The 26,156-nt window shown below is 28.7% G+C and overlaps 7 protein-coding genes across 7 annotated transcripts; 5 read left to right on the forward strand and 2 right to left on the reverse strand.

Moving 5' to 3' along the window:
• Positions 1-442: 442 nt before the first annotated feature.
• OCT59_028996 (uncharacterized protein) lies at positions 443-1,010 on the forward strand (the record flags this gene model as incomplete). The annotated part of the gene is made up of 2 exons (XM_066147710.1): positions 443-551; positions 646-1,010. The coding sequence occupies 2 exons, from the start codon at positions 443-445 to the stop codon at positions 1,008-1,010; spliced, it is 474 nt and encodes a 157-aa protein (XP_065994392.1).
• Positions 1,011-2,099: 1,089 nt separating this feature from the next.
• On the forward strand, positions 2,100-2,606 carry OCT59_028997 (uncharacterized protein; the record flags this gene model as incomplete). Its single annotated transcript, XM_066147711.1, has 2 exons — positions 2,100-2,184; positions 2,464-2,606. 2 exons carry the CDS (start codon positions 2,100-2,102, stop codon positions 2,604-2,606), a joined length of 228 nt encoding a protein of 75 aa, XP_065994393.1.
• Positions 2,607-4,281: 1,675 nt separating this feature from the next.
• Positions 4,282-4,576, reverse strand: OCT59_028998 (uncharacterized protein; the record flags this gene model as incomplete). The annotated part of the gene is made up of 2 exons (XM_066147712.1): positions 4,282-4,495; positions 4,548-4,576. 2 exons carry the CDS (start codon positions 4,574-4,576, stop codon positions 4,282-4,284), a joined length of 243 nt encoding a protein of 80 aa, XP_065994394.1.
• Positions 4,577-4,871: 295 nt separating this feature from the next.
• OCT59_028999 (uncharacterized protein) lies at positions 4,872-5,548 on the forward strand (the record flags this gene model as incomplete). Its single annotated transcript, XM_066147713.1, has 7 exons — positions 4,872-4,891; positions 4,971-5,010; positions 5,082-5,121; positions 5,202-5,231; positions 5,313-5,342; positions 5,424-5,453; positions 5,535-5,548. 7 exons carry the CDS (start codon positions 4,872-4,874, stop codon positions 5,546-5,548), a joined length of 204 nt encoding a protein of 67 aa, XP_065994395.1.
• A 7,708-nt stretch (positions 5,549-13,256) lies between these two features.
• OCT59_029000 (uncharacterized protein) lies at positions 13,257-15,134 on the forward strand (the record flags this gene model as incomplete). Its single annotated transcript, XM_066147714.1, has 6 exons — positions 13,257-13,437; positions 13,635-13,856; positions 13,913-14,197; positions 14,274-14,414; positions 14,498-14,810; positions 14,951-15,134. The coding sequence occupies 6 exons, from the start codon at positions 13,257-13,259 to the stop codon at positions 15,132-15,134; spliced, it is 1,326 nt and encodes a 441-aa protein (XP_065994396.1).
• A 6,182-nt stretch (positions 15,135-21,316) lies between these two features.
• OCT59_029001 (uncharacterized protein) lies at positions 21,317-24,449 on the reverse strand (the record flags this gene model as incomplete). The annotated part of the gene is made up of 4 exons (XM_066147715.1): positions 21,317-23,508; positions 23,598-23,843; positions 23,980-24,006; positions 24,101-24,449. The coding sequence occupies 4 exons, from the start codon at positions 24,447-24,449 to the stop codon at positions 21,491-21,493; spliced, it is 2,640 nt and encodes an 879-aa protein (XP_065994397.1). The 3' UTR covers positions 21,317-21,490.
• An 880-nt stretch (positions 24,450-25,329) lies between these two features.
• On the forward strand, positions 25,330-26,121 carry OCT59_029002 (uncharacterized protein; the record flags this gene model as incomplete). Its single annotated transcript, XM_025334273.2, has 1 exon — positions 25,330-26,121. The coding sequence occupies one exon, from the start codon at positions 25,330-25,332 to the stop codon at positions 26,119-26,121; it is 792 nt and encodes a 263-aa protein (XP_025165270.2).
• Positions 26,122-26,156: the final 35 nt, after the last annotated feature.

Raw genomic sequence — 26,156 nt, forward strand, 5'->3', positions numbered from 1 at the left:
GATTGTCAATAATAAACTTAATTTATTTATCAGAACAAACTCAAAAGCTCAGATTAAGTATAATTTGACTTTCTTTATAAGACTATAATGCTAATTTTTTAACTTTAATAACGTAAATCAAATATTGTAAACAAATTGGCAACCAATCCGTCACCAATTGGTCATATGACTGATTGGTGACTGATTGGCAATCTATAACCGATTGGTGACCGATAGGTAACAGATTGAAAGAATCGGTCACCAATAGGTAACCAATCAGTCACAAATCAGTCACCAATCGGTCATATGACCGATTGGTGACCGATTTTTCATATTTTGACTTGTGAAAAGCGCTTCTGAAATTTCTGAAATTACTCCTGCTGCCACCACTAGCAACGAAACTACTCCTGCGCCTGCTACCACTAGCAAATTGACCGTTACTTCAAAATCAAAAGTTCAGCATATGAAAGAACAATATAAAAATTTCAAGGTTCCAGATTCCTATTTAGAACAGCAAAAGGATCTTCGCCATAATTTAGACCTTTATGATGATAATCCATCTTTGGAAACTGGTATAATTGTAACAAAATTGCTAAAATTGGTTGCTGTTTTGGTTGCTTTACATTGAAAGTTTATTTGTTTCCAAATTTGGTTAATAAATTTTAGAAAATCATAAATTACGTGCAACAATAGCCGATTTGTGTAATAAAAACATGAAGTTGGAGAAAACAAACGTAGATATTTTTAAGGAATTAAAAAGCTTAAAAGAGGATTTCAGTACGCTTATGGAAATTAATGATACATTCGGTACAGAAAATGAAGAATTAAAAAGAAAAATCAGAACAAGTGAGATCGATGATATCAAATCCAAACATCTTTCCAAAAAAGCCAAGGGCAAAAGAAGCGTAGTCCAAATAAGTGACGATGACGATAAAGACGAAGATATTGATGACGACTTGATGGATTCCAAATCGAATGCAACTGAAGAATCACCCGAAGAGCCTAACGAAAGAGAAGCAAGGGTTTGTTGAGTTTTGACAATCATATTTGATACTAATTTTTGCAACTGATTTCAATACTAATTTCATTTTTTACGACAATTTACAAATTTTTATTAATTTAACACAATTAATATACTTATTAATTTAACACGATTCATATACTAACTTTTACAAATTACTAATTTTTTACAAATTTTTATTAATTTAACGCAATTCATATACTAATTTTTACGAATTACTAATTTTTTACAAATTTTTATTAATTTAACGCAATTCATATACTAACTTTTACGAATTACTAATTTTTTACAAATTTTTATTAATTTAACGCGATTCATATACTAACTTTTACGAATTACTAATTTTTTACAAATTTTTATTAATTTAACGCGATTCATATACTAACTTTTACGAATTACTAATTTTTTACAAATTTTTATATTAATTTAACGCGATTCATATACTAACTTTTACGAATTACTAATTTTTTACAAATTTAACGCAAATTCGTATACTAACTTTACAATTACTAATTTTTACTAATTTCAACACAAATTCGTATACTAACTTTTACAAACTACCAATTTTTTATTAATTTCAATAACTAACATTTTTGGCTTCACAAATTTATACTGAATTTTCTACTAACATATTTGTTTGTTGCTAATTTTATTATTTCATAATACTTTCTTTAATTTTTCTTTTTCTAAATATCAATTAGATCGAAATGAAATCAATCTTAAAAACACTTAATGATAAATATAACCTAAACTACAATGAAACGTTTAACAGTGCAAAAAACATTAAAATTTGACGTAAATTAATTCCCAAAATCCGAAAATCACTTGCTCTGAATTATCGACCATCCTTTAACCAGGTAACAAGGTGGTTAAGTAGCCTACATAAATCTCGACAATCTAAGTTGAGTTTGAGAATATCTGGCAAAGAAAGCATGGACAATCGATGAGTTCATGCCAATAATAGATTAAATGATGTATGTAATGTAATTCAGCGGCAAATTAATAATCCATATTAACTCATTTTAAATTTATCAATTAGAAAAAATTGCAAAGGATAAAGGCTGCGAAAGATCTCTTTAATAAAAAGGATAGCCGAATTATGAGTTATGAAAAATGGGATCTGTTAAAAATTCTGGCAAATCGTGCATATCATTCACTGGAAGTGAGTGAAACCGAAGATAAAGGTTCAAAATCGGTTATTAATGTTTATGATCTATCGTGGCGCTCAGAAGAGGTTACTTATTTTATCTTGATTTTGCTATAAATTTTCACTAATTCCGATTTTACTTATTTTCACTAATTCTGATTTTACTTATTTTTACATTTTTCGATTTTATTTATTTTTACATTTTAGTTAAGACTTTTATTAAGAAATGTTCTCGATAAACATTTAAGAGTGGGACAAACGGCGCAGCAATTGTGACCTCGGGACTATGACGACGAGATACAATGCTATGATAAAGTACCACCGGATGATGCTTCTGATTGGTCATATATTGATCAACCGGATATGGTATATGACACAGAATATACAGACGATTTAAATATTGATGATGAAGATTTTGATGCAATTTTGGAAGATAAAGCGGATAAATCAGAAGATTAATGGTTGGAATTTCAGAATTCTATTTTATTACTAATTTACTTTTTTTTTAGTTTTGCGTATTATAGTATGTTTTATTACATATCTGAATTAATTTTACTCTTTTTTTAGTTTTGCGTATTATATTATATTATATTTTATAGCATATATGAATTTATTTTACTCTATTTTTTTAGTTTTGCGTATTATAATATATTTTATAGTATATCTGAATTTATAAATTGAATTGTAATTGAATTATATCTGATTTATATCCGATTTATATAATAAATTTAGTTGATTTATGTCTAATTAATAGTGTCGAATTTAGTAGTATTTGTTGATTTATATCTGATTTATATCCGATTTCTTATTCCGAATTATATCTGAGTGGCAACCACTCGGAACCCAAATGGAATATTGCCTTTTTAAAAAAATCGGTCAAAATTGAGTTATAAATCAGATTAAAATCAGATGATTGATTTCTATCTGATTTGGACTATTTCAACTAGTGAATATCACTATTATTTTGTCATCCGTAGCAAACCGTGAATTGATCCGTTAAAAATTCACCTGGATCAACCCGTCGTACTTGTTCTAATCTTACTGATCAAATGCCTTGTTCCAATCAAAATCTTCAATATTATCGGGTGCATTTAGAAGTATCATTAAATGTGATTCAAGTGACTCAATTTCATTCTATTACGCAATCTTGTTTTTGTTAATTTGTGGAGAAAACACTTTTTCAACATTTGCATTCGATTTAATGGCGCGAATTGACACAAATCGGAAATTCCTCTTTTTTTCGGTTAGAATCGGAATGATCAGATAAAAAACTATATATGGACGATACCTGAATAGTATAAGCTGATTTTAAATTAAAATTGACTGTTTATGGTCAATATTATGCAAATCGTATGACGATTTTAACATGGTGTCCAGTAAATTAACTTTTGTTTTACCTTATTTAATATTAAAAATTACTATGTGAATGAGAAATTAATAAAGTAAAACAAATGTAGACTTAAATAACTTAAATATCAATTTATTGGGTAATTTTGGTATTACAAACCATTTTTAAGCAATGAAGATTATTAATATTTAGCATTAAACGTAAGAAATGCAGTAAAAAAATTTTTCCTATTAGAATATTAGTTTTACAGTCAAAAATAAACATCTAAATACCAGAACAAGTAAAAGCCTCAAGATAAGCTGGTCGATTTCTAATTAAGTATTAAAAAAACTACTACCAAAAAGCTTAAATACCAGAATGAGTAAAAAGCCTTAAGATAAGCAGATCAACTTCTATTTAAGTATTAGAACCAAGTAAATTTTCACACATTATTTAAATACGCAAATTTTTTTTTTAAATACTTTTTTTCACGCAAAATTTTTTTTTAAATACTTTTTTTCGCGCAAAATTTTTTTTTAAATACTTTTTTTTGTGCAAAATTTATTTTTTAAATACTTTTTTTCACGCAAATTTTTTTTTACTCACACTAAGTACTCTTTTATTCACAAGCTTTTTTACAAAAATGACTGAAGATAACGAAAGTTTTTCAGTCATAGAAAATAACGTTATTACAAAAAATATACTCAATAATATCGATAAAAGCTTTGGAGTCATCACTAATCTATCAAATTTTTTAGTTGAATTAACACGCACTCAAAATGACACGATAAATGAATTAACCCGTAATCAGGATAAAACAATACATGAGTTATTATGCATGGTAAAAACGTCAATATCATCATCATCACCACTGACATTATTTACGTCATCGTCACCACCACCATCAACATTATCATCATCATTATCATCGTTGCCCCCATCATCATCTCCACCATCTTCATCTCCGTCATCGTCATCATTATCTCCGCCTCCACCATCATCATCTCCACCACCAGTACAACTTTATTCGGCGAAAGATATAAAAATTTGTCTGACAACCAACTGGATTTTACCAGTGGAATTTTATAGAGACCCCTGCCATATTTGCCTATATTACAGACATGGATTTAGAAATTGTCCAAATATAATTTTTACAGCACAAGAACTTCAGAATACAGTCCCCTCTCGATATAACGAACCCTAGGTTCCAGCTGATCAGGGCTTCGTTATAAGCAACTTCATTAACATTATAACGAATTATTCGGTATTGTATAACGAATTCTTTGGTATAGGAATATCGGTTATACAGATCATGTGACTTGTTGATCTGATTACCGATAATTTAACATTTTTTTTAATCTTTTTTTTATAGGGGTGCTTTCTAAACTTCAAAATAGATGCCTAGAATGAGAAGTAAGTGGGAACTGGGGGGTTTTTTATATTAATTTCGTTTAAGAACATTTACTAATGTTCTTTTTTTATTTTTTTTATTGTAGGGAACTTCCTGGACTTCGAAATGGACGCCTGAGACGAGAAGTAAGTGGGGAACTCAATTTTTTTTATTTAAGAACATTTACTAATGTTCTTTTTTTATTTTTTTATTATAGGGAACTTCCTGGACTTCGAAATGGACGCTTGAGACAAGAAGTAAGTGGGGAACTCAATTTTTTTTATTAATTTCGTTTAAGAACATTTACTAATGTTCTTTTTTATTTTTTTTATTGTAGGGACTTCGAAATGGACGCTTGAGACAAGAAGTAAGTGGGACAACTCAATTTTTTCTTTTAATTTCGTTTAAGAACATTTACTAATGTTCTTTTTTATTTTTTTTATTGTAGGGACTTCGAAATGGACGCTTGAGACAAGAAGTAAGTGGGACAACTCAATTTTTTCTTTTGATTTCGTTTAAGAACATTTACTAATATTCTTTTTTATTTTTTTTATTGTAGGGACTTCGAAATGGACGCTTGAGACAAGAAGTAAGTGGGACAACTCAATTTTTTCTTTTGATTTCGTTTAAGAACATTTACTAATGTTCTTTTTTTATTTTTTTATTATAGGGAATGCTTCCTGAAGTGTTCTATATAAAAATGTTTATTATAATTCCTTTTTTTTGTAGGAATGCTGTTTAACAATAACTGACTATATAATAAATAAATTATTAATGATATATTAATTTAACTAGGAGTGTCCTTACCCCTGTGATAAATATAAATTAATAACAATTCACATCGAATCCTAATACAACCGAATTAATGTAAATTAATGTAATTCTGCCTAAATATTAAATAAAATAGCCAGAATTATTAATCCTGATACGATCCTGATACAATCCTGATCCATAATTTAAATATAAAACACAGGGGTGATATTTAATGTTATAATGCATCAATATTTATTAATAATTACATTTAATTATAAACTATAGAAATTCTTTGTTATAACTGAAAAAAAATTCGTTATAAAAAAAATCCGTTATATCGAGAGGCATTTTTATATAAGAAATTCACACACTTTACTTCGTACTACGTTATACGGTAAATAAATAGTAAACTTCGTTATATCAAGGTTTTTTTCATATTTAAAATCGGTACCACACTGTATGATCCGTTATATCGTGTTATTCGCTATATCGAGATTCGCTGTAGAGAGGGGTGACTGTATTTGTATAAAGTGTTGGGACCAATCCATGGAACATCGACAAATTGTACTAATGATCGGGTCACATTTCCGTTTAAAGAAGATTATATACAACTAACACAATTAATTCAAAAATTTTTTTTTAGGTAAGATTTTTAGATTTATACTTTTTGATTTTAATAATATATTAATATATTTTTTTTTATTACCAGTGGAATATTATAAAGTATACTTTTCGTCAAAATGACAAAATACTAATTAAATTTATTTTGACAGACGTAATGTATTTTGACAGACATAATTAATTCATAGTAATTTTATAATAAATAGTGAATTGGTCCGTTCGCCGAAATATGACGTAATTAATTAGCGGAGAAGTATATTATAAAGATTCCTGCCATATTCGCCTATATTATGAACATGGCTTTATAAATTGTTCAAGTATAATTTTTACAGTACAAGAACTTCAGAATATTTGTATAAAGTGTTGGAGACCAATCCATGGAACATCGGGAAATTGTACTAATGATCAGATCACACCTCTGTTTAAAGAAGGTTATATACAACCAATACAATTAATTCAAAATTTTTTTTTTAGGTAAGATTTTTAGATTTATACTTTTTGATTTTAATAATATATTAATATATTTTTTTATTAATAAATAATAATTAAATTGCCGATATTTTTTGACCATTAAAGGTAATTAATGATTATATATATATCTTTCAATTTATTTTATTATTAATATTTTTATTAACTTTTCTTTTATTTAAATTAAAGATCGTAATGAAAATTTTTTTTTTAACATACATGGTTAAAGATTTTATAATTTTTTTGTTTTTTTCATATAACTGAAGTTTTACCTAGTAGGTTTGCTAGGTAGCATAACTAGGTAAAACTTTAGAATTTTTGAAGTTTTATTTTTTTATTTTTTTTTTCATGTAACTGAAGTTTTACTTAGTAGGTTAAGCTAGGTAGCATAACTAGGTAAAACTTTAGAATTTTTGAAGTTTTATTTTTTGGTTTTTTTTCATATAACTGAAGTTTTACCTAGTAGGTTTGCTAGGTAGCATAACTAGGTAAAACTTTAGAATTTTTGAAAAGTTTTAAGATTGCTGGGTGGCATGATAAACTTTTCTTCTAATAAATAATAAAAAAAATTAAATAAATTTTTCATAAAAATTTTTAATAATTGCAATCTTAATTTATTAATGTGGATTTTTATCAAACATCTTAGTAATACTTAAATATGCAATCATGTATATATTATAGGTATAATTAAAGTACTATGATTTCATATAAAATGGACTTAGTGTCTTAATTTACGTTAAATAATCAACCAGAAAATATTGATAAAAGTTTTTTGCATACCAATGAAATACTGTAGTTCAGTAAATTTACTACCATACTTGTAAATTCCATATTTATATTAAAGAAAAAAGAAAATAAATGATAGCAAAATATTTGCGAGATTAATAGATCTAAATTACGATTGTTAAAGAAAAATTCACAAGAATTTTTCTTGATACTGCTTAATTTTTGTGATACTGCTTAATTTTTAAAGTTTAAATGTGATACCGCTTATTTTAATTTCGATTAATAAATTACACGTTATTAAGAAAAATTCGCAAGAATTTTTCTTAATGCTGCTTAATTTTTAAAGTTTAAAAATGTGATACTGCTTATTTTAATTTCGATTAATAAATTAAAGTCACATTCTTAAGAAAAATTCACAAGAATTTTCTTAATACTGATTAATTTTTAAAGTTTAATTATGTGATACCGCTTATTTTAATTTCGATTAATAAATTAAAGTCACGTTCTTAAGAAAAATTCGCAAGAATTTTTCTTAATACTGCTTAATTTTTGTGATACCGCTTAATTGCTTAATTCCCCGATTAAAAAAATTGAAATCACATTTTTAAGAAAAATTCGTGAGAATTTTTCTTCTTAATACTGCTTAATCTTTGTGATACTGCTTAAATTGCTTAACAGTTAAAATTTAGAGTTTAAAGATCGATTTAATAAATTCAAAATATTGTTTTAATAAATTCAAAATATTGTTAAGAAAATTTCACAATAATTTTCCTTGATATCGCTTAATTTTAAAGTTTGAAGATTGATCTAAATCGCAAGAATTTTTCTTAATTTTTTTAATCGAAATTTCGATTGTTAGTTAATAAATCGTCTTGACATTAATTAAATTTAAGGGTCATATTAATTTTAAAATATTCGTTCCAGATCAAGGGTGAACCAAAGGCCAAAAAGTAATCAATTTTCATTGAGACCAAGCCAAGCCGTCTCTCTTTTACAAACTGAACTAACTACTTCATTATATACAAATTTATCAATATACAAAGATTTTTTTATTTATTTCAGGTTCTTTTTCCTTAGCTCTGAATGAACTTCTATTAATAAACAAATTTCTTAGAATTCTCCTCCTTGGGATGATTCGTTGAATCTTCTATTAATAAAAAAAAAATAAATCACAAAAAATAATCACGATTAATATAAATATAATTAATTATATAATATAAAACGAAGGTCACTCACTTTTATTTTATTTTTTTTTTGAGTTTTACCCATCTTTTAATTGATTTATAAGATAGCGTTCTAATTTTACATTTTCAACACCACTCGTTCTTTATATCTTTTCCCGAGCTCTTTCTTTCTAAAATCTCATCTATTTCTAAGTCGTATTCATCACTTTCGACTCCAATTTTTCCCTTTCTTTAAAATCCCACCTGCGATTTCTTCTTTTTCCTTTTCTTCTACAATTCCACCTGTGATTTCTTCTTTTTCTCTCTTTTTCAACTCCCCTTTTGATCTCCTCGCTTCCTTCTCCTCTCTTCATCTACACTTCTGGATTCCTCTACCTCCTTCTCTTTACTTTTTTCTCATTTATGGTTACCTTTGATTAATTTTAATTAAAATTATAATCTTTTAAAAGAGTATTATAACAATAATAACAATAAATTTTCGTAATCGATTTAATTATTTGAGTATTTAAATTTGTTCTTTTCTTACACAGCATCCAACCAAGAGATGGCATAATTGAAAAAAAAATATTTTCCATTAACAATTAAATTCCAACATAGATAAGGTATATTGTGTTTAGTGAATATGGTACATTATAGGGTTGTCATTATCAAAATATGAATAAATCTGAGAATGTAATTCTTTTTTGTGTTCAAGATTTTTTCCAAAGCTTGAGTTTACCTTTTATTAAAAATTCTAATGCAAGAATTTTCAAAGTCTTATATAATCATCAATCAGCATTACAAAAGTTTATTAGATAGTAATTATTAAAGTTTTTAGATACTCAAAAAGTAAATCAAATTTCTCCTACAATCGGATAAGATGATGATGGAGCTTCTCCAAAGATTCAAGATCTTAACTGTGAACTCATTAGCTAATTTTAATCCTTGCTTTCTTTACATTCAAAACATGCGTGGCACATTGATAGTGTGAAAACATGCTGGAAAATTCAAGATTAAATGCTGCTCTCAGAGATATTGAATTCATTCAAAACACACATAATCCTCCTCCAAAAAGCTTCACGGTTATTTGTGGAAGTTCACATATCTGCCGTCAACGAGAACCGCTCAGTAATTTTATGAAGTTCATTAACGATATGATTTCTCTGTTGTTAAATAAATTAACTATCAAACTTATTCAAAAAGAAAATTAAATATTATATTACTTTAAAATATTTTCAATATAATTTTTACCTTTTGCTTTATGATGATAATATAACAGACAGAAAATTTTCTAAAATGATAGTTATCGTCAGACAAAAAAAATTTTTTCCATGAATTTTTGAATAACTTGATGTATTATTTTTTAATTGGATTTTCGTAGAAACTTTTTCATGAGAAAAATTTTTTGGCAAATAAAAATTTACAGTCAATGTTAAGTACAATGCTTAAATAAAAGGAAGGGCAAATCACGTGACTTCAAAAAAAATTGGTAATTCGTTATCCATTTTTGGATATGATAAACTTGCAAAATACGCTTATTTTAATCTTTGTTTATAAAATTTAATCAAAAATCACGTGATTTGCCGCTTTAGATGACCCCTTAAATAGGCAAAAACTAACTTTATCGTGCGAATTGTTGATGTAACATCTCTTTTTAACGATTTTTTTTTCAATTCAAATATCAAAACTATAATGCAAGGAAAAAAGAAAATATGTTCAAATAAAAGTTTATTTAGAAAAGGAGTTATTACAATCTAATACAATAAAAATTGAGAGGTACCGAAGTACGAAAAACTAATATAGGTGTGTTAGATCGGTAAATAATTATCCCATAGGGGACCTGCCCTTCGATATGACTATTCGGATAAATAGAACTACTAGATAACCAAAATGACTTAAGGAAGAAGAAAAATAGAACTAGTATAATTTTATTATGCTAACAGCGATAGCGGAAGGATTATATAATGAAATAAAACAAATGGAGATGTTTGAATAAGGGAAGACTATCTAAAGAGAAATCTATATATAATGATTTAATCCAAGGGATATTATGCCAGAAATTAGAGCTATGTTCAAATAAAATTTTATTTTATTTTTATTTTTATTTTTCAATTAACGACAACGATGAGGCCTGAAGAAGTGGTAGGAATGCTGTCTTTATATAAAGAAACAACAAAATCCAAACGTACTACAACCCTCAAAAAGATCATCATGCCTGGATTATTTAAAACAACTCAGGCAGGACCAGCGTTGTTTCGAACTAAACATACATTGAGAGATGAAGAGTAAAAACTATATAAAGAAAAGTCTATATCTATAGAACTATAATTAAAAAAGTGAGAGGTCCAACCACCCGTGTGCAAATAATTAGAGGTTATAAGAGGACCCCAAAAAATACATAAAAAGGTCACATTTGAGTTTGCTTAAAAAGAACCTAAATTTTTATGAAAATCTTGCCTTTTTTAGATAGTGCTGGCCTAAATTTTATTATCCGTTTTGATACTAGCTAGCATTATCATAATTCCGGCCCTGAAAAGTTGCTTATTTTAGGCCAAAATCTTGCTGATCATTTATGACTTCCATATGTATTTTTCGGGGTCCTGTTATAAGGACCATCCAAAGAGGTAGAGTTGACCCGTTCGGAGATTCATTACCGTTGGGAGGGTAGTCGAGAAGGAGAACCATTCTGAGTATTAACTGTCCAAGCATCCGGAGAATGAAGTAGAGAGTACCTGTTTGTATCACGTGTAGGGTCGGAAACATGTCTGTGTTGTCGATATCAGCATTTTTTCTTTTTAGTAATACCACGAGTAATTTTCCATTCGTGAAGTTTGTCATTGTGGAGTTTCCAGATATGAGCAAATAATTTCTGAATTAACGATTGCATAAATTGAAACAGTACGTTTCTACAGGTTAAGTATTTGCCAACATAGGAGTGAATTAAATTATAAAGTTTTTGAGGGACCATATTGTGAACGATCAAATATGTGAGAATCATTTGAGACCATTTGGAATAAATCAGATCGGGATACACTATCTGGAATGAATTTAATCATATTATCTTTGACAGTATGAGAAGAAATAAATGCAACCAATATAGGTATATGTTCCATTAGAGTGTTATTAAGGAAAGGGTGAAAATCATCGCAGAAATCCAGATGAGAATTAGAATCATTCGTGTTAAGGCAGATCAGGCAGGGAATTCCTGTCAGGGGATATAAGTCCTTATAGTATTTGAAAAGCATCGTAGATTGACTTGTGACTACTGCAGATGTCGTCAGTAGGGTTAAAGTGAAGCCAGTCTTGTGTCAAAGGCCAATGGATATCATCAGAGTTGAATTTATCAAACAAAGGTTTGAGGGTAGAGTTGTGTAAAAATTGAGTAAACGTGATACAATCAGTAATTTCGCGTAAAAATCGTCAGATATCGCGGTCTATGGGACCAAGAGAAGCCCATATTGGCGTCATTAAAGTCCCAGGAAATTTGGACGAATTGAGTTTAATAGGAGGAAGGAGATGTGTAGAGTTAGCCGGCTCGTCAGCTAAGTCGTTATACTGGTCACCAGAGTGAGCCTTGACTTTATGAAAGGTGATCTTGAGATTTTTTGATTCTATAAGGTAAATGATGAAGCGCCAAGCGACGTGATTTGGAAGTTTTAACGACCTTCTGATTGACAAGGAGCGGGTAATCATTCGATTATAGGTGTCGATAACGTTTTGTGAATCAGTAAAAATTTTGATAGTGGAATTATGAGGAACTGTCAACAAGGCAGTGATGATAACGTAAATTTCAGCTTCGGTTGAAGAAGCTATGTTCAAATAAAAGAATTTCTTAACGAAATATTCTTAATATAAAAATTTGCTCACGTGAATTTTAATTGATTTCAAAAAGAACAACAGGAACTGAAAGAAGCTTAAGTAAACTACTCTCCCCTAACGCTATTTAAAAATTGCAATTTTTTTAAACCATCACAATGATTTATTCTTGATCAGAATCTTGCTACAGTCTCATTTGGTCTCATTTGGTCCTTGCTTAAGTAATCCCATTTGCTCAATCTATCAAAGCAAGGTAAATATATTAATCTAATTATCTACAAATCTAATTACAAATTCTATATATGATTATTATATATATAAAAAATTATTCCAAAATTATTTATTAATCTAATTAATTACATTATTTTCTACAAATCTAATTATGTAACTACAAACTTATTTCTATAATCTGAATACAACCATAAATCTAATTACGAATTTCTTTCAGTATGACCACAAATCTAATTATGAATTCCAGAAAAATGGCCTTTTCTATATATGGGGTAAAAGGTACATTAATCCACAAATCTAATGATGTAATTTCTATAAATTTGAATACAACCATAAATCTAATTACGAATTTCTTTCAGTATGACCACAAATCTAATTATGAATTCCAGAAAAATGGCCTTTTCTATATATGGAGTAAAAGGTACATTAATCCACAAATCTAATGATGTAATCACAAATCTATTTTTTTATAATTTAAATCTGAATTTTTTTTCTATGCAAAAAAAATCTATTTTTTTTATTTTTTTTTTGTACTCTTAGAAAGAAAAATTCTTTGATTATTTCTTGTTATTGCACCTTTTAAAATTTGCGATTTTGCAACTTTACTTTTTAAGATGTCGTCTTTCTTGCAGCAACAACAACAACATCATCAAATATACTCAATGTCAAACGAAACTAACGAAGATACTAATGATACCAACGAAGGAGACAATGCCAAAGACGATACTAATGATACCAACAAAGGAGACAATGCCAAAGACGAAGATGATGATGACAATGACAAAATTGATAAAGGTATATAAAATTAGCAATTTATGATTAACTAAATGTTATAAAGAAAAATTTGACATACATTTCTTACACAGAAATATCATACGAAAACGACCACGAAAGTGACAAAATTGATGATAATTTATTAAATTTAATAATCTGAACAAATGCTAAACTTAAAGAGTTTGGTTATAAAAATCTAATTATAAACTGTAGCTCAGATTTTATACGAATTGGAAAAAATTCCGGTGGTGCAATTGAAGTCAATTTAAATAATCAATGGGATACTAAAATGGACCATTATCCTGCTCAAGGAGGACGTAAAGGACATAGTTTTTCGACTGCTACCAGCAAATTTATGGCTCAAGGAGGATGTGAAAGACGTAATTTTTCAAATACTAGTAGCAAACTTACGAATATTGGAAAATTTACAATACATAAAGGTAAATAATAAGTTTTGGTAAAAAAATTTATTTAATATATTAACATTATTTTCTAGAATTGTCTATAAGTTGTATGAAGATGGGAGAGTCACTTTTTACGCTTTTACAACATATACACAAACTTTCTACTCCTCCCCCAATAGCCGATACGTTACAAATTTGTGATCATGATCAATATCGAGTTGTGTTGTTACGTCATTTATCTAGGATTAATAATGTCAATGAATTTTGCAATTCTAGCATTTTTTTGACAAATGATGGTGGTAAATCATCTCGACATTCGCTTAGTTATATTTTGGATGGTGATACGACTCTAAAAGAAAATAGCGCACAGACAGCAGGTGAAGATTCATATACTGTAGTACAGGCACAAATGATTTAATTTAATTAATACCTAACTAATTTTTTTTTATTTAGGTCACTCACTCAGTTATATTTTAAATAATGATCAAGAAGAGTCGCTAGTTTCAACAAGTAGTCATTGGACTAAAGAATTAGGAGAAAGCAGTAAAAATTCATATAATACAGGTGCAATGATTTATTATTATGATTCGAATAGTAGCTGTTCATTTAATTAATCTCATTCTTTCCGACCTATTATTTCGCAGTAGATTTTATATCATTACTATAACGACCATCAGAAGAACGTGAAACTGAAATAAAAGCCGCTTGTTCCAAACTGTCAAAGAATATCTTTGACATTTATGAAACTTCGTTGGAACAAGAAGTACAAGCAGACTATATGAGAAGAGATCAATTTCGTTATTGTCTAAAAATATTACAACATTTTCGAACTCTAGAAACGTATTTTAAAATATATCATGAACGGAACAAAGGACAAACAATTAAAACTAACGTTATAAGAAGTATAATAAAAAGTGGCGGTAACGGACATTTGGAGTTAACAGGAAACAAACTAAAATTAATTATCCAAAGAGCCAAACGCATAGAAAGGTTATTAAATCTGGCAAATAATAACTATAATATATTTGACGCTTTTCCCGACCTTAACATCACTTTTTTTCTGCAAATCGCATGAACACTTATAATTATGAACGTTGGTTAATATTAGTTCAAACCAATAATTTAGTTAGTGCTGATGAAGGAAGAAGATTATATAAAGAATATAAGGAAAAATGTAAAAAAGAAAGGTATGAATATTTAAGAAATTTATATATTGGCGCGAATAGAGGAAATGATTTATTAGAAAATGAAATTAATGATGAGAAGGATGAGGAGGATGAGGAGGATGAGGAAAGGATAAATTTATTATTTTAAATATTTTTAGTCTTGAATGCTTATATTACAATATATTATTAATGCAATGTCAAATAATTTAAAATTTTTAAAATTAGAGCTTTAGATTATTTTATGTTAATAAAAAATAACATTAATTCATATTATATAATAAATTAGATAAAAATATGCTTTTCTGCTAATTTTTTACATAACCTTATTTATATAAATCATATATTAATTAATTAATGGTAAAAAAATAAAGAATATTCCATTATTTCTCCGTGTCTTCTGTAAAAATTCCGCGATTTCTTTTTTTCCCTTTTTTTCTACAATTCCACCTGCGATTTCTTCTTCTTTTTCTCTCTTTTTCAACTCCCTTTCGATCTCCTCGCTTCCTTCTAATTTTCGGAGTGATGATTCTGATATTGTCACTAACACGGATATCCGTGAATGTTTCACTGCTTAAAAATTAAATGTGATACCGCTTATTTTGCCGTATACTTTGCATATATAGTGCAGTGAAGTCTTCGAAGACTGTAATTTAAATTTGAGATACTATTTTACGAAAAAGATGAAGGGTACTATGTTGTACTATATATTTTGTAGATGTTTTGACTCTAATATTATGTTAAAACATTTTATTTTAATTAAAATATAAAAAAAAAGAAAGAACATCCTCAGATTCTTATTGCAAAAACATAAACAAAATCCATTTTATTTTCTACTTTCTAAAAAAAAGAAAAAATTCTCAATCTTTAATCCATCAGACTTTTCGTTCCAATTTTTAAGATCCAAAACGTCCAAGTAAATACCCATAACTAAAAATAAAAGAAGCATTAGTAAAGACCTTACCAATGTTCCCTACCTCCCAATTCTCAAACCTACCTTCTATTCTAAAGTCAAAGACCAAATCCTACATCGAGACGTCCAGAAAGGTACCTACAAGGAAAAAAAATTAGAATTAACATTAGTTAAAGTTTTACTAATGTTCTCTAAAATCTCAACTCCCTATTCCAAAGTTTTAAAACACGCACCTTTTTCCAAATGATCAAATCCAATAGCCAAAATTCGAGTTCTAGACGTCCAGAAAGATATGACAAGAAATTAAAAAAAATGGAAAGAAATTTAGAAAGGTTAGTTAAAAATTAACATACTACTTTCTTGATATTTTCTCTCTAATTTTAATCCTATACCTCATGTCTTATTCCAAAGTCCAAGTCCAAAATCGCACCTAGAAGCAATAAAGTACAATTTTTTGGACAAAAATAGATTTCAGTTTGATTTTTTATAAAAAAAATACAAAGTTCATTTTAATTTTTTACATTTTTTATTTCTAAATAATTAAATTGAGAAAATATTTGGTTTTTTAATAATAAATAAAAAAGATCGTTTGGTTTTATTTTATAAAAAAGAATTGAATAAACTATAAGCAATAAAGTAAATGAATTAAAAAAATTAAAAAAACTGCTGCGTAATGATTTTATAGTGAAACAAATAACAGATTACGGTTAATCCGTTAATCCGTTATGAATCTGGATCAACAAGTATCCGATACCCTTTATCGGATCCAACCGGTTAAATCCGTTAGTCGATTTTATATCTGGATTATAACCGTTAACCTAAATGTCAAATCGGATACCTGATAATAACAGATATCTGTTTCTATCCGATATTAACGGTTTACGGGTCTGAACACTAATGTTTTCTTGCTTACATGATTCGTTTCTGCAATTCTTTAACTATAACTAACTATTAACTAATAATGCCATAAGCCCATAATGACCATAAATCAATATTTTGATAAAAAATTTTGAAATTCAAAAAAATCAACATCAAATTGTGTTTTTGTCTTTTTCTTTTTGATATACCAAGTTAATATTGAAATGATATCATGTCGATATCGTGTCAATATCACTTTTTTTTTTGACGATATCAATGCGATGTCAATTCGATATTTCTTCACATATATATTTTCCTGATATCTTTTCAATATACTGAGTCAATATTGATACAATTTCATATTGATATCATATTTATTTCACATTTTTTAAAGAAATTATCGCTATTGAAATGATATCATACTAATGATGCCAATTTGATATCTTTTCAAATAAACATTTTTATGATATCAATTTGATATACTGTATTATTATCAAAACGATATTACAGTAATATCATAATGATATTGTCACGTAAATTGATATCGCCGTGATATGAATTTAACATCATGATTATATCAATTCGGCATAGTCTGAAAACTTAAGGTTTCTGTAAAGTACCAGACTTCACTTATGGTCCAAAAAATTGGTAATAACATTTTTTTTGTTAAAGTTTTTGAATTTTTAACATCGAAACTTAATTCTTCTCATCAAGTTTCCATGCATTCAATATCTGAATAACCAAACCATCTACAAAGAAAAGATAACCATTAAAATTAGTTATTACAATAATGCAGTACCTCTATAATAGGTACCCCTTATATTTTGTGATCTAATGGTCAGAATTTTATAAAATTTTAAAATTAGATAGCTTTTAAAAAGATAAATACATTAGGCAAATAAAAAAATTTTCTCGTTTTTTTTGCTGACATAATACAAAATCACATGACTTAAAATAAATTTGATTGGCTAATGTAATACTTAATGTTAATTAGAATTATGCATAATTTTTTATATATAATTTATTATTCATTATAATTATTTAAAAGTAATTTGATTAAGTATATCATCAGGAACTTTTCTATAGGATTTATATTTTTTTAGCAAGTTTTCCTATAATTCCTTTTTGAGAAATAGGCATAATATAATTTGTAATAAATAAAAACTACCAAAGTTTTTTTTTAATTTTTTTTCAAAATTTTTTTAACAAAGCATGGGTAAGTTTATAAGCTAAAATGATTTATTTGAATAAGCACTATCAAATGATTATTTTTTTTTTATGTTACACAAAAATCACTTATTCTCAAATTTTTCCTATCATAATAAATTATCTGAACTTCAAACTTATGTAACACTAGCAAAATTTATTATTTTTTAATCTGACCCGATAAGTTTAAAAGCTTTTGATATGCTTTATTAAAATTATTGGTTAGAATTTTAAAATATTATTTTTTGCTAATGTGATATCTTTTTGAAAATGTCACATTATGACTATAAAATTAGGTCAGTTATAGAGGTACTGCACTGTAAAATGAAAAAAAAAGAAAATAAAAATAAATCTTACCAGAATTTCACGCGTTCCATTTAAAAAAAAAAAGAAACAGACAGTTCGTTATAAAACCCAAAAAAGGGATTGATAACTTACTCATCCAAAGAAAGATCTGAGTCATCTGACGTCTAAAAAATAAGAAAATTGAAAAAGTTTATTAAAAGTTTCATTAAAAGAGCAAATTTTAAAAATTTTGCCATTCCTACCGAATTTCCCACATGTTTTGAGAGTCAATCGTCTAAAAAAAAGAGAAAGAAGTAACTGTTCTTTGAAAGATAGATAAAAAATAAAATAAAACAAAATCCTGCATCCAAAGAGCTGAAGAGCTGTCTTGATTAATTAATATTTCTCTAAAAGTTTGTTGAAAAAGAAAATCCAATATATATCCACACTACCATCATTTTTGAGATATTATGACTTACAATTAATTCATATTACAGAAGAGCACCAAAATATCCAAATAATATAAATTAAAAGTACGTATACACATAAAAGGAAAGGGTGGAAGATGGACGAATAAAAGAACAAAAGGAAGAGAAAGGACGAGAAAGTAAAAGGGAAGTAAAAGGACAGGTGAAAAAAAGTGAAAAAAAGATCAGTTATACTAGCAAATTGAACTGCGGCGGGTATTAATATTCTATTATCACATGATATCATGATGGCGAACTTGGTTCACCATCGGAGCTGAGGTTCCTACAAAAAGATAAAAAAAAGTTAATACAAAAATGCTGAAACCATTTTTTAAATAAATGTTTTGAATTTTGTTTTCAGAGAACTTGAAACTGAAGTTCTTACATTTTTTTTAATAAAAGTTTCAATTTTATTTCGATACTTACTTAATGTAACTGCATTCCTACGAAAATAAAAATATAACGATATAGTAATATAAAAGTGTTTTTTTTAAATTAAAGTTTCGAGTCCACGTTAGAACTGATTTCCTAAAAAAAAAGTAAATAAAAGTTAACCTGCCAAATAAAAAAAAATTATAAAAAATTTTTCATTGAAATACCTTCTGAAGTCCAAAAAAAAAAAAATTAAATAAAAATTCATCATCCAGTAGTCAACCGAATCTGCAAAAAGAAATTAGAGGAACATAACAAAATGTTTTTTTTTTTAAAAAAAATAAAAAAATAAATAAAAAAGTAAAGTTTCATGATGAAACTTTTTCTATCCAAACTTACAAAAAAAAGTTTGAAATTTCTATGATCTTTATAAAATTAATACATATCTGATATCTCAGTAATTGTTCATCTAAACACTAAAATGAACTGGGACCTAGTATATATAATAAAAAAAATCAATTATTTTCAACCAAAATCTCACGTGTCCAGTGTCCAATCATCATCCATTGATTTATCGAAAGATATTTGGTCTTGATCTTTGAACGATGTCTTTATCTAATTAACAAGTTAGTTTGGCCTAAATCAACTCTACGATACTCAACAATATTCCTAAGCTTAGAAAGGTACCTCATAGTCAATATCCTAAAAAAAAAAAAAAAAGGTAGCAAAATATTCCATAAAAAAAATCATTCATAAAACTCTTTCCATCAAAATCTCATCTCACACTGAAAAGTTTCCTAGAAAAAGGAAAATCGAACTTTTGTAGAGTTCGTTGAAAAAAATCTTTGTTTTATTTACCGAAATTTATATTCAAAGTGATCCTTCAGTTGTCTAAAAAATGAAATATTTCATTAAAAGAATTAAATTCGAAAAAATATAGTTCCAATTTCCTCTTTCATGCATCCAAGCCCATCTAGAAAAATGAAAAAAAAGATAAATTCAAAATATTTCATGTTTCGTTAGAATAAATAAATTAAAATAGAGAAAAAAAAACCTACTGAGAATGAAGTCTTGCACGCCAAAAGAGACCTGAGGGACAATCTAAAAAAGAAAAAAAAAAAAAGAATTGTTAGTAATATTTCGTTAAAATAAATTTAAGAAAAATTTTTTTTTGAAAACTTACGTCCAGGAGCCGCCTAAAGGAAAAAAAATCAAAATTTTATAATATTTCATTATAGAATTTAATTTTTTTTGTGGGTACTTTTCAACTCTTTTTTCAAACAAAATATGAAAGAAGGAAAGGAAGGGAAATAGGAATAACAGAAAGGAAAAAGTGAGTTAAAAAAAAAATTTTTTTGAACGAGTGAAGGAGGGTTAAAAAAAGTTAATGAAAGTTTATTTTTAAAAAGAAAAAAGCGATTGAAAAGGGAGTTAAAAGAGTTAAAAAAGTTTATTATTATTAAAAAGAAAAAAGAGTGAGAGGGGAGTTAAAAAAGTTAAAAAAAGTTTATTTTAAAGAAAGAAAAAAAGCGAGTGAAAATGAGTTTATATTAAAGATCAAACTGGATATCACATGATATATAAATAGAGGCTTCTCCGAAATTTATTTTAATGTTAATTATATTAATTATATTAAGGTACATATTTAAGGAACATTAGTTATTAATTAATACATAAATAACGAGAATATTTACAATTAAGTTTTTTAAGATATTTTTTTGATATTTTTAAAATACTGTGACGACAATACCTATAATACGCTTTTTCTATGTATATTTTCAATGAATTAACATTATAAAAAGAATTGTTTTAATTGTTTTGATGCAGCCAAAATGTCATGTGAAATCTCGTTGTGATAACTGGATTAACGTCAGTTAAAAAAAAAGGATCGTCACGTTACCCTAAATTTATCTTACGTATGTTTTAGTAACAAATGTAACGATACCTTTCAAAAATTCAAGGTTTCTGCAAAGTAGTTCATCTAACTTCATTTTGGTTGCAGGAAATCATTGGTGGATGAGGAAATGGATAGTTCCTTTCTTGAAGAAGTTTGTTTCATTTCGCTTCTCTAGCACCAATTTTTTTTTCTTATTTTATTGATAAAGATTTCGTCCATTGTTGCTTTATTTTTAATTTTACGGTGTATTGTGCAAAAAAAATAAATAAATGCATTTAACTTGTTATATCAGTTATTTGAAATGCTACATGATTACGCTGTAATACTGTATTGAGTTTTATATAATGCATGTGATACTTTATTAATAAAATAAAACTACAAGTCACTTTTTATGTATACATGTGAATATATGTGCATTGTGTAATGTGATAAAGAATGACATTATTCATAAAATATTAACAATGACGAAATCCAACGCGGTAGAAAAAAAAGTCGAAAAAGGTTTTATCTTAAACACGTGTTCTCTTGTTTGGATGTTCAAAGGATTCTATATGTGGACGGTATGGGTAGTAAACAAAATTACTTTTGATCTCATCATCACTAACTAATTCCGGAAATTCTATACAGAAATCTTCATGTGACATAAAGGTCCTTTTCTTTCTAGTTTTTTCTATTCTCTCCCCCATATCTTCACTAATTGCTTCGTATCTTGATGCCAATTGACTTGCAGTACTCATATTTGGATTTGAATCTCTAGTCATTACAAACTTGGCACGAGAAGAAAATACAGGTCCGAAGAAAGTATCAAAATTTTCTTGATGAATCAGAATACAATCCTCAGGGATGCATTCTAATTCCTCACTACACCGCTGAGTGGTAATAAAAATTGTAATGATACGGTATTTGCTCAAAAGATTAGCAAGTTGTGTATATTGCTCTGCCTCATATCGTAACTCAACTCCCTTCTTTTTGCTCGCTATATTGGCATCGTTCCTCAATTTTCTGGCTTTTTCTTTCATTTTACTAGAAACACCTGCATTTTTCTTATGCTCATTTTTGATTGTTTTCAAATCAAGAGATACTTTTCTCCATCTGCATTGAACAGCAATAAGAATGGGCTCAGGGTTATCTACTAAAAAGAAAACATCTGCAAATGGTGCCGAATAACCATTGATCATAATGTAACCTGGCTTTAACATAGCAGTTTTTCCCGCTTTTGTAGAAAGGTTCAGGCATGGAAATTGATGTTTTAATTCATAGATTTCAACAGGTTCAAAATTGATCAACAGGTCCAGTGTAATATCGCTACCCTGTGCACCACGAAAGAAATCTCTAAGTTTTAATAATTTTTCTTTTTTCAGCACATCAATCATAGTGATGTGTGATGCTATAAAATCCGCAATAAATATTTCCCAATTATTCCATGACCAATCTGAATCAGGTAAAAATGCTTTATTTAGATTTTCTGTAAAAATTCCAAGGACATCAGCATAAAGATACATAAAGAAGTATGGTATATCAATTAGAACTTTATCTTTTCCTTCCAATTTCCTTAGTATCAAGTGCCTATCACGCTCCAAATGTTCTAATTTTTCAGTAGAGTTACCATCTTGTAACTCATCAGACATATCTGATTCGATTACCATAATATTTCTGTAAATAAGCTCGTATATGAGAATTTTATGGTTTCTAGCATAAGCTTTGATTTTATATGCACTATTAATATTGTTTGTGACATTGGCATAGATTGTTGATGGGCATAAGATCCTTTTTTCGAGATTTTCAAAAAATTCCTTAATATTTGTAAAATTTTGCCCGAATAATTCTGTAAAAAGGTATTCCAAAGCACGTGGAAGACCACCTGTATCAAGGAGTAATTGATGTATCCAAATTTTTGGCACCCATACACAATCAGAAACATCGTGATTTGTTGCAAATTCCCTCATTATATCAAGGCGTGACTCCAAGGAAAGCAGTGGAAGGTCAAGAGGTTCACAAGAATACATTGAAGGTTCCATTGCTCGAATTGCGTCCTGTGGTGCTGTACCCGATAGTAGAGTCTGTATGAATATGTTTGGAATTTTTCCGGTCATGTGATGCCCAAGAACATACATTAACTGTTTAAATAATTCAGCTCTTTCCTTTCGATCTTTAAAAATAAGCTGAAATTCATCAATTTGGAGAAAAATGAAAAGATGCTGGCCAGGTTGAAGTCTTTTGTGTTCATGGCTGTAGATGTGCGCGAGGACATTATCCAACTTGAAAATATGTTTATATTCATTGGCTTTTGTACTAAACATTGCAAAACTCATCACATATTTTTTTTTGACAAAAAAGTAGTATGCCAACCGCAATCCAAGAATGATTTCCGATGCAATTTTCATATCTCCTTGGATTTCGTATTCATCTAAAGCATAGCCATTAGAGAAATCAAGAAGCATGTAAAGCATGTAAGGCTTTTGGCCTTTTGATGTCTTCCATTCTTTGTTGAGACAATTAAACAATTCAACTCCATAACGTGTCTTTCCTAGTGAATTATAGTTTGAATTTGTTAATTAGAAGGCTAAAACCGCTTTATCTGCTGTAAAAACATACAAGAGAATGTATGAAAGTTACCTATGCCAGGTGCCCCACCGCATAAAAGGATTCGATAGTTTGTCTTTGCCGTGGGAGTTTCTTTTTTTATAGCTTCTTTTTTATCTAAGGAATTACAAAAATTCCTGTCAATCACATCAATAGCTTGCTTAAGGTCACGTTGTTTTAGAGCCATGGGCTTGGGCTTATTATTGTCTACATTGTCTACGTTCATTTGTTTATGAATTCCCTCCAAAATCTTTTTCATGGCATCTTCGATCGACGTCACTATGTTTTGTAAACAATAAGAAAGCACAGTGTATTAACAAATAGATACGGTGCAAGTAACCTATATGTATCAATAATGGCGGGCCAGAATACAAAGACTAAGACAACACAGGAAATTTAACTAGAGATACCGTACCTTGTGGAACGCCTTGATGAGAGGGACCTACTTTAACGCGAAAAAAAGAGATCAGACCAAATCGATATTTTGTTACTGCAAAATTTCTTGTTCGAGAGGTAAAACGTTGGGAGACACTTACCAGTGGTGGCGGGCGGTTGTGGCCGGACGATTATTATGTGGATATGTTCATCGACTGGATCTTCAGAGAAGTAAAATTTAATTTCTTTCCTAGAGGACATAACCTTACCCCCAAGTTCTTCAATGTTAATATCAGAAGGAGGCTTGGTATTAAGAATTTTCATTCTTTCGACATCTTCGTCAGAAATACTAACTTGCCATAGGATTAAGTCTTTTGCGTCAATATTGTCGAAACTCATTGGATTTATTTTAGTGATTAATTCCCTGAGTTCCCCAACTTTCTTGTCACTAGGAAGTTTAACCGGGAAAGCAGTTTCAGTGTTATCACCTAGAACGATACAAAATACCATGATTTCACTATATCTGCAATCGCAAAAATCGAGAGTTAAAAACGAGGGTAAAACAAGTAATTTTTCAGTATAACACAAGTAAAAGACCTTATGGATACAGCGTTAGATCTGGGAATTTTCCTCGAAATTAGTTTGTACCCGGAATGGCGAAGGTACTCGAAATAGCGAAGAGTAGCTTGACATTTTGATTATATGTTATATATATATATATTTCCATATATGGCTGTTGACTAATTACTACGAACTGTGAGTCAGTAATTACTACGAACTGAGTCAGCGATGTGTCAAGGATCAAATACAAAATTACGAAAAAAATTTATCAATCAAAAATCAGCCACATGTCACAATGTCACATGAGAGTGCCAATCAAAATAATTCCTGATCGGCGAAACTAAGACTACGCAATATAAGATATTAATATTCCGGTTATGACTGTGCATTTACAAGGAAGCGACTCAGAGCTTGCAAAGCCAATATCTATTTTTTTTGTTCAGAACTTTCGAGGAACTTATTAGGCAGAGAACATAAACTTTTGGTGAGTTTTAATATTGCTAATTTATTTCTGACTCCGCGCGTATTCTATGCATAATTGACCCTTTTATTCTATCCAGAATATTGACGTTGGGTAAATGAAATCGGATTAGAGTTAATGTTGAGATATTATGTTAGTATAGATAGTTTAGATGAACGAAACGCCAGCAGGCATTAGTATAGAGACTCTACTTCACTTTGTAAAACGTTTATGTATTTTCGAATCTTGTAATTTATTTTTTTACATCAATAAATCAGTAATTCCGATCGTGACATTTTGTCACGGTTTTTTATCTATGCTAACGAACTTTTGAATTATTCCATCTCATATAAAAAATTATCATCGAACATGCAATCCACTGATTCATTGAGAGAATTAAATGCCAAGCTCTTAACTGAGATTGCCGAACTTATGAAAGAGAATGATGAGATTCCTGAACTCAAAGAGAAGTTACTAAGATTTGCTGAGGTTGAGGCTGAGAACGCGAAGCTGAAGCAAATTATTGAAGAGAATGCAAGGCGTGATTCTGAGAATGCTGAACTCAAGTCTAGAGTCGGAGAGCTTGAGGCTAGACTTGCATTATTAGAACAGAGTTCAGCAGTGGAAGGGATGGCGTTGTCATTTGGTTGGACACAAAACGGTGAAGAAGTGATGCCAGTGGTGATGGTACCAACTGTTGATGTACCCGATTCTGTAATAGACAAACTCAATAATGAAGTAGGACGAGCACCTAGTGACCTTGATGGTAATGATGAGAAAATGGTCGATTTCTTGGATGAGGCGTATAAGAAAAGCATTAGCAATGAGATTAGAGAGAGGAGACTGGAAAAGAAGCAGAGAGATCAAGAGGCACTCGTAATTTCTCAGGATGTGACTAAAATTCCTGAGGTCACGGACATGTTAACTTCAGAGCAAGACGAGCAAGACTTATCACAATCTTATGAGGCTAGTTCTGAAAACATAAGATCAGCATCTTGCGTCTTATCAAAGCAACCGCAAGTTAATGCATCCAAATTAGCATGTAATCTTGAAAACCGTGAAGATTCTTCACAATCGAAGTCATGTGACATGGAGGAACTTAAACCTGATCAGCATGATGAAGTAATTGCCAAGTTGGATAAAAATATAATTGTGAAATAGGAGTTAAAGCAACAGTTATCGTCACCTGCACACAC

Source organism: Rhizophagus irregularis, chromosome 8, assembly GCF_026210795.1.
Source record: "Rhizophagus irregularis chromosome 8, complete sequence".
In the NCBI taxonomy this organism is placed as follows: Eukaryota; Fungi; Glomeromycota; class Glomeromycetes; order Glomerales; family Glomeraceae; genus Rhizophagus; species Rhizophagus irregularis.